The following is a 9061-nucleotide window of genomic DNA, read 5'->3' as shown; positions in this document are numbered from 1 at the left end:
CTAGACTATAAGAACCACAGCACATGTTCAGCTCAGCCCCCTGGCCACCATTCCTTCCTCAATATCCTGTTTGACTGGCCTTCGGGTCAAGGCAGTTAAGGATTTGACAACTAACTCAGGTGACTCCCATTCACATTCTGGGATGACATTTACTCCCTTCTCCTACCTAGCTACCCTGATTCTGGTCTGAGCCTGGAAGCACCTAATTCTCACATCTCTGCAACAAAACTAGAGAACTGTGCCAAGTTTGGTCTCCCCACCTCCAGGAAGAAAACGGGGCGGTGGGGGATTTACCTGGTTGTTCCTCTCTCATGCATCCTTGTCATTGGAGAGTGTTTTAGAATCCAGTACTAGAGAGGTTGGTCTGGATCTCTTTCTATGTGGGCAGAAGGAGATGCCTGGTTAGTACCCAGAGTTCCCATTTGTTAATATTCCTGGATGGATAGACACTGTCACCCTCAAGGTGTGGGGAGATGAAGAGTAGATGTGAGAAGAACCACATCTCTGCAGAGTCATGACTGATCTAAGAGAATGCACTGAGGATTCAGGTCTGCCTGTAGAGCCTGGGGTGAGGTCAACGCTTTCAGATTCTGTATCCCAGTCACTGACTCTGTAGCCTGTCACCCACAGCTAGACACATCCCTTCAGCCCCAAGGAACACACATAGTCCCTCTCTCCTCTCTAGTTGTCATTTCCCCTTTGAGTTCTCATGAACCCCTGGGTTTTGTTCTCTGTGTCCAGTTTACAAAGCCCTTCGCCAGGGTATCTCACTGTGGACATCTCAGTGCTGGAACCATCTGAGGGAATGCAAAGGATCCCGGTGGAACAAAGGATGTCCAACTTCAGGGGTGATAAAAAAGAAAACAGCCTGTCCCGACTGCTCCTTTGGGCCCTGTCATCTGGTCTCTGTGGACACAGTCCTTGAGGCTGGCAGGGAACAAGGTGAGGGAGGGTAAGCTCTGAATCAGGGGTGGAAACTAGGTACCGCGAATGTGCCTCCCATAGTCCTGTGATTCCCCAACCCCAGAAACCTCTTGTATGGAATGTCCTTCTCTGTGCTGTTTGTTTCATATATAGCCTCACTACAAATATTAAAAAAAAAAATAGATGTCACTATGATAGCCACAAACTTTATTCAGGGCAACACATGGCTAATCCCTTCCTGGGTGTGACCCTGAGAGAGCCCAGCTCCAGCTGTACACGTGGCCCATTCCCCACGTCAGTAGCCTGGCAGGACCATGCTTCCTGCCAAGGGCAGGGGGCAGCTATGCTTATGGAGGCCAGCCTGACCCAGCCTGGAAGCCTTGTGTGACTGAACTCTCAAGATTTTCTCCCACCTCCTCCAGGCCTCCACGTGGAGCTATGTCACCTCTTCAGCACAAAGGATCCAGAGGGCTGGGGCCACTGGTCGGGGGTGGTTATCAGAACCATTGAGCAAACACAGCGGAGCCAATAAAACACCAGGCAGTGGGAATTGGACATTCTGCAGGCTGCCCAGGTACAGAGGAACAGACATGGGACCTCGAGGCACCCCTCTCCTGGCAGTGGTCCTGGTCTTGGGGCTGTATGCTCTGGTGGAGGGCGAGAAACCCTGTAAGTAAAACTCCAGGGCTGAACCCTCTGGTGGGAGGTGAAACCTGTTTAAGTCCAAGTGAGTGGTGGGCTGTGGGTCACCCATCACCTGTACTAGGTGGGGTTTTTCTAGATGTTCCCTCAAAGGACAAAGGCAGGTGACAGCTTGCAAGGTGCTAAACAGCACCCTGCAGTCTGGGTGCTGCTGTGTGGGGCTCAACCAGGGACTCTATTCAGAAGGGCAAGGTCCACAGGTGTCAGCCTGGTTAGGAGGACAGCAGGGCCTGCTGCCCTGGGCCCATCTTGCTCACCTTCTACCCTGATCTCTGCTCAGGTCCACAGGGACATCTTCTTTACAGAAGGTTTGTGTGGCCTTGTTTCGTTTTTTAACAAATGAAGCTGTTTCTATAAAATCCTGTGGTTTCCTCAGGAGGAAGCCAGACAGCTCTAACGTGGGCAAAATAAGACCCCATGTCATTCCTGGGGACATGGGACTTTGGGGGTCCCTGAGGGCCAAGAACAGGATGAGGCAGGCCTATGGCACCCTGGACAGGGTCAACCATGGATGGATCTATCCACAGCTGCCTGTCAGTGTTCTAGGATGACACCACAGAACAGAAAGAACTGTGGCTTCCCGGGCATCACTACCGACCAGTGCTTCGATCTCGGATGTTGCTTTGACTCCAGCGTTGGTGGGGTCCCCTGGTGTTTCCACCCACTTCCAAAACAAGGTAAACTTTGGAGACCCAGCACCTCCTTCCAGCTGTCACTTTAGGGCTGGGCCCTGGCAAGGTCTAGAGCAAGTTCTTGGAAGCCTGGTTGTCTGTCTAGAGCTAGCCCAAGTTTATGAAAAGGAAGCCTTAGTGCCTCTGCTAGACCTTCCTCGACACCCCCATGCCCCGTTTCTACACTTGCCTGTGAGCAGACCTAAATGTTTTCCACCTATATATAAAACCATAATTCCAAAGAAGCTTTGGAGGAAATAGAGACATCAGGTAAGATGGCATCACCATCCTTGTAAACAGACTTCAGACTTTAAGAAGGGTGTTGAGGCTTCTGGCAATTTTTTTTTGGAATGTGTTTCAAGCCAGAGCAACCTATGAATACCGTTTGTGTGTGTGTTCACCCAGGCATGGACCTTGCTGTTGGGACACACTCATCATAGGGAACTTTGTTCCCAGGGTTCAGTGTAGTTTAAAAACAACAACAACAACAACAACAAAACCCCAAAAAACAGGTAGGTGGGTTACCATGTGTTAGGTATCATTCACAATCAGGTATGTCAAGCCTATTCTGGGCTGGGCACAGTAGGCTACTCCCATTTCACAGAGCTGAGCACTGAGTCCAGAAAGGGTGATATGGTTTTTCCCAAGGTTCTGGTTCTGCAGATATTTCCACCTGTGCTGACTTCTCTACACTCATGTCCTCCTGTGGGAAGCACAGCCAGTCCCTAGCAATACTGTGCTGAGAGCTACCAACCCAAGGAGCTCCTTGGGACACACTGAGGCTGCAACTGCAATGTCTCTGGGAAGGTGGGACTGGTGGCCCTCAGTGTGCGGCTAGCCTGACAGTCTTGTATGCTGCTTCCCCAATGACCAGAATCAGAGCAGTGTGTCATGGAAGTGTCAGCCCGAAAGAACTGTGGGTACCCAGGCATCAGCCCCAAGGATTGCGCTGCTCGAAACTGCTGCTTTTCCAACCTGATCTTTGAGGTGCCCTGGTGTTTCTCACCACAGTCTGTGGAAGGTAAATGGTGGCAGGTGTGGGCCAACCTGGGGCCTGGCATGAGCTACTTCCATGACCTCCCACCTGCTGAGGACCCCTCCTCTGTGTGTGTGTGTGTGTGTGTGTGTGTGTGTGTGTGTGTGTGTGTGTGTGTACATTTACAGAAGTGTGGAGGCTGGAGTTTGATATGGGATGCTGAGAGAACAGGAAGCTGGGTGGGGGAGACACTGCGAGCCGCCATCAGGACAAGGAAGATGTAAAGTACCGGTAAGCCACAAGCCACGTGGCAAGGTATAGATCAATAGAAATGGATTAATTTAAGCTGTAAGAACAGTTAGCAAGAAGCCTGCCACGGCAATACAGTTTGAAACCAATATAAGTCTCTGTGTTTACTTGGTTGGGTCTGAGAGGCTGTGGGACTGGCGGGTGAGAGAGATTTGTCCTGACTGTGGGCCAGGCAGGAAAACTCCAGCTACAGGTTGCTTCCCTTAGCCCCTCTCAACCAGGTCCCTCTTTGAATTTAGAGTTCACTGATTGGATAGGCTGGATGGACAGTGAGCTCCAGGGGTCTGTCTACATCCACCTCAACCCACTCCCAACAGGAAGGTTATAGACATGTCCCACCACACCTGCCTTTTTGAGTGGGTTCAGGGGATTGGAACTCTGACACTCATGTGTGGGGAGCAGGTATTTTACTGATTGAGTCATCTGCCAGTGGTATGTTCTGTGACCACACACACTGGTCAACAGGCTCCTCTGGGAAATTTCTAGTGTTTGGGAGAAGAGGCCCTGAGAGAATGCCGAGGCTTGGGTGTTATCCTTTCCCATTTTGTCCTTCCTCGGCACCTGTTGGTTATGAGCGGGCCACACTTCTGAGCACAGGCACTTGTGGCTCCTTGGCATGCTTACCAACCACCCTGCTTTTCCACCTCCAGATTGCCATTACTGAGAGGTCGTGCTGTCCAGCCGCTGGTTCCCTGGGAGCTGCAAGCCAGAAGAAAAAGGTCTCAGCTGGACTCCATCAATTTCTGAGTTTTCATAAACCATCCTGACCCTCTGCAGTGGCCAGAGACGGCATTTTTCCTAGTAAAGAAAACTTTAAAACCTGGCAAATTTTATTTTGGTTTCATTGAGGCAGATGGATGATGGCAGTGTGTATGTGAATGTGTGAGTATGTCTGGGAGTATGTGTGTGTGTGTGTGTGTGTGTGTGTGTGTGTGTGTGTGTGTGTGTGTATGTTTGTGCACTTGGGGTGACTACATGGTGTGTACATGGGTATATGCACAAGTGTGTGAATACGTGCATGTTTGTGAATACATTGCTGTGTGCATGTGTGAACAACAGTGTATGAATGTGTGCATGCACACATGTGTAAGAGGTACAGACTCAACACCATTTCATCCCCTCTGAGAGCAGTAAGCCCCTGGAGACACTTCAGGGCACTGTAGCAATGTCAGTGTTCTGCATTACTGAACTTCAGAACCCACCATCTCTAGGGTTCTGTTCACTCAGTTCTCTTTAAAGAACTCAAAGGACTCTGACCTCTGACCTGAGAGGATCAACACATGATTTCTGATCACAGTTCACCAAACCTGTCACTTTTACCAAATGCTCCACGAGCTACTCACTTTTGACATGGCTCCATGTCCACTGGTTGCCTCCCTTTCCTGATGTGAACAAGAGCAGGGAGGGCCTGGAGCCTGGGCCTGCATCCTGAACAGTGTTTCTTGGCTTGAGAGCATCCTTAATAACAGTTCAAATGGAAGTTACTGAAAGAGGAAACAGTGTTTCCACGGGGCAGCTCTGGGCAGGGAGGCTCCAGCACAACCTTTCCTCACAGCATTGTGTAAGGCATTGGTCCTAAACCTGCGGACCGTGACCACATTGACAACGTCTATCTCCAAAGATATTCACATTACGGATCATAGCAGTAATAAAATTACTGTTACCAAGTAGCATCAACATATTCGGTTGTTGGGGGTCAGCACAACATAGGAACTGTATTAAAGGGTCCCGGCATCAGGGAGGTTGAGAACCACTGCTCTAAGGGCTGTTGATGGTATCCATCTGGGGCCAGGAGGGTGCCAGGATGGCAGAAGGTTGGCTTCTGAGACATTTTTCATCTCCTTTCCTTTCCCCAGCCCAAGGCAACTGGTTAGCACCACCCAGTGGCCGACTTCTGCTGCCTGGGGTAATCTGAAGGCCTGGACCACTGGTTTCCCCACTCCAACCCTCCTCCTTCTTGGGAAACAGCAGAGAAAGGAGGGCTCCCTTTCTGGAGCCCTCATACTCAGCTGTGGCCGTCCAAGAGCAGTGTGAGAGTTTGCTTTTCTGTTGCTATGAGAAAACACTAGCCAAAAACAACTTGGGAGGAAAGGGTTTATTTGTCTTATACATTCCTATAATGGTCCATTATGAAAGGAAGTCAGGACAGGAACTCACACAGGGCAGGAACCTGGAGGCAGGAGTTGATGCAGAAGCCATGGAGGGGTGCTGCTTACTGGCTTGCTCCTCCTGGCTTGCCCAGCCTGCTTCCTTATACCCCCCAGGACCACCTGCCCAGGTGTGGCAGCCCCCAACCCAAGCCGGGTGCCCCCAACACCAATCACCAATCAAGACACACCGCACATGATAGCCCAGAGGCCAGTCTGACAGAGACATCTTGTCAGTTGACCTTCTTCTGCGGAAATGACCCTAGCCTGTGTCAAGTTGTCAAAACACAGCAGCTGTCTCTGCTGGTCACAGGCTTGGAGTCTGCTCAGTCTCTCATAATCTTTCTCCCCCCACACTATGCCTTAGCTGACTGTGTGGCATCTTGCAGACGCAGATTGTGTCAGCCCCTTGCCTTCTTTAGAGGGCCACCACCAGGCTCCTCCTGTCTCTGGAGCAACAGTGACTCTTGATTAAAAAAACAAAAAACAAAAAACCCCAAACAACCAGCCTCTCTCTCCCCCTTGACCCCCGCCCCCTCATTGTTTCCTCTTCCTCATGTCTCAGTCCCCCTAAGATCCCTCAGCGACTTCTGCCTTCTCTCCCAGTCCTTCTGTGCCATCTGCCTTCACAGGCTTCCACTGTGCCCACAGTCTCATGGGGTACCTCTGAGAAGCCCAAAAGGCAGGGCCTGGTAGGAGGGTCTTACATCCGTCAATCTTACAAGAATCAGATGAACAAGGGATTTGGGAGCCTCAATTTATCTGCCCTGGCTCTGTGGGTGGGTTTTGGACTTTCCCATGTGTCCCTTCTCCTTGGTCATAGCACCCTTTGCCCTTCAATACTGTAAGCTGCCTCCCTTCCCAACCCCCCCACTTCCCTCAAACCTCCTCCCTTAAACCCCCCTCCAACAACCCTCACACCGGCCCCATGCCTGTGGAAACAACCCTGGGAGGGTGTCCCGGCTATCCACGGGATAGCTTTGGCTTCCAGGTTAGTCAAATAGATTGGGGAAAGGAGAATCCCGTTGCTCCACAGCCCTGCTGGAAGGGGCACACCCCAAACCCTCTGGGTCTCCTGGAGGCTCTGAGGACAGGACACACAGTCCTCGGTCACAACTGCCAGGTTTCACCGAAAGGCTCATGGCCAGTAGCCCGCATATTTATATTTTTGCTCAGCTTTTAGTTATTGTTTGATACTCGGGCAGCGCAATAAACACGTACTGAAGTAGGAAGGACCAATTCATTTCTCCAGAGTCCTGCCTTGGATTGCCCACTGGGCAGCCACTGTTCTCTGGTGCCCTCTGCTGGCCGACTCAGGGTGCAGTCTGCCTCCAAGCCTCTCAGTAGCCAACCAGCTGCCAGCCACCCTGTCAGGTAGGTAACAAACCCAGCGCCTTTTCTCTAGTGGAACTCATAAGGGTAATAGTTATACCATGGACTTTTATTGAAATCAGATGTATTGATGAGTGAGGGATGTGCATTAAAATTTAAGTAAGTAGTCGTGTGGTGGAGGCGCATGTCTTTAATCCCAGCACTCGGGAGGCAGAGGCAGGCAGATCTCTGAGTTCGAGCCCAGCCTGGTCTACAGATGGAGTTCCAGGACAGCAGGGGCTACCTAGAGAAACCCTGTCTCAACAGACAAAACTAATAAAAGGGAAGTAATTTCAGCAAGTCTGTCAAATGCACACAATTGTGTAAATATTATTTTAGTCAAGTATAGACTATCATTTGGCCCCCCAAGCAGAGCCCTGTGTCTACTACCCTGTGTCCACTGCCTGCCCCTCCAAGAACCAGGTAATCAACTTCCTTTCTCCCTGGCTCCACCTCCTTTAGAGCTTCCTGGAGGTGTGTCCTGCAGCCAGTGAGTGTACTTTCTCACAGAGACCTGCCCTCTTTTCATGTAAGGAAGCTTCATTCTTCACTGTCACTGAGCAACAGGGCATGGTGATGTGTTTGGATGGGCGTTGAGTGGTGCCCAGATCTCAGTTAGGAAGGAAGCTGCCAGGAGCCCCTGGGCCCAAGTCTTTGGACTGACTTTGGTAAATAATTGATCACTGGGATAAAACCCATCATTTTGATGGGTCTGTTGAACTTGATAAGAGTCAGGACAACTGAGGTTGCACCGTTCTCCAGCCCACCTGCCGTGGGTTAGGGGATCGGATGCTCTCTGTGTACATCCAGCCCTCGGCTTTATCAGTGCATGTGATAGGACAGCTCCCTTTCATCATAACTTACTTTTCTCAGTTAATGAATGGTTTTGGGCATCTCATGGGCTTATTTTTTAAGTTTTTTTTTTTTTATACTATCCTCTGTCAAAGTGTGTAGATGTAACCAACCGTCTTATTAAATAAGAAACACAGAACCAATGCAAAGAAGAAAGCCAAGAGATCAGAGCTAAGAGCCTTACCTGCCTACTGCAGCTAGTCTCTTCAGCCAAGAGACCTCTCCGAAAGAGAGCTACTTCCTGTCTGTTTGTTTTTATATAGATTTCTGTTCGGCCTTCTCATTGGTTGTAAAACCAACCACATGACTGCCTTGTCACTGTCTCTTGGCTGTCCTTGAACACACAGAGATCTACCTAGCTCTGCCTACCAAGTGCTGGCATTAAAGGCGTGCGCCACGAATGCCTAGCTCTGCTATGGCTTGCTATTAGCTCTGACTCCCAGGCAACTTTATTTATTAACATATAAATAAAATCCCATTTCAGTACAGATAAAGTATCACCATAAAAGTGTCTGTCTAGACAGTTCATTTTTACTTTCTTAACATGAAAACATTATTTTTAGTTGGTCATGCAGATACCAACGGCAGGCATGTGGAGTTCAGGGTACCTCTGGGGGAGTTGGTTCTCTCTCTTACCATCATGTGAGTCCTGGGGATTGAACTCAGGTCCTCAGGCTTCGCAGCAAGTGTCTCTTCCCAACGAGCCATCTTGCCAGTCCCAGCTTATACATTTTTAATCATGTGCTAGAACTCCTCTAGCAGATCCCAGGGTAGTGGTTCACTTTGTAATCTTTGTCCTTGAGAGGCTGAGTGGGGGCAATGGCTGCAGAGTTCCTGACCAGGCCAGGTTTATACTAAACCCACAAACAAGTCCCCTATCACTGTGTGGTGAGCAGATATCTTCTCCTGCTCTGTGATTCATCCTTTTGTTTACATTGAAGTCTCTGGCAAAGAGTAAATCCCTCGAATTTTGACGAAATCCAGGTGTGTGTGTGTGTGTGTGTATGATTCCCTCTCTGCATCTTGTCTAAAAGCATCTTTCTAACACAAGGTGCAACACACTTCCTGTTGCATCTTCTAGTGGGATTGATGTCCTCAATGGCCACATC

At 49.8% G+C, this 9061-nt stretch overlaps 1 protein-coding gene across 1 annotated transcript; it reads left to right on the top strand.

The window, feature by feature from the left end:
* Positions 1 to 1514: 1514 nt before the first annotated feature.
* LOC128114442 (trefoil factor 2-like) lies at positions 1515 to 4246 on the top strand. Its single transcript, XM_052744441.1, has 4 exons — positions 1515 to 1593; positions 2154 to 2303; positions 3172 to 3318; positions 4233 to 4246. The coding sequence occupies exons 1-4, from the start codon at positions 1515 to 1517 to the stop codon at positions 4244 to 4246; spliced, it is 390 nt and encodes a 129-aa protein (XP_052600401.1).
* The last annotated feature ends 4815 nt before the right edge of the window (positions 4247 to 9061 follow it).

The sequence above is a fragment of the Peromyscus californicus genome, unplaced genomic scaffold (assembly GCF_007827085.1).
Source record: "Peromyscus californicus insignis strain IS unplaced genomic scaffold, ASM782708v3 Scaffold_19__1_contigs__length_69161282, whole genome shotgun sequence".
In the NCBI taxonomy this organism is placed as follows: Eukaryota; Metazoa; Chordata; class Mammalia; order Rodentia; family Cricetidae; genus Peromyscus; species Peromyscus californicus.
This window is presented reverse-complemented; position numbering and strand designations above follow the sequence as displayed.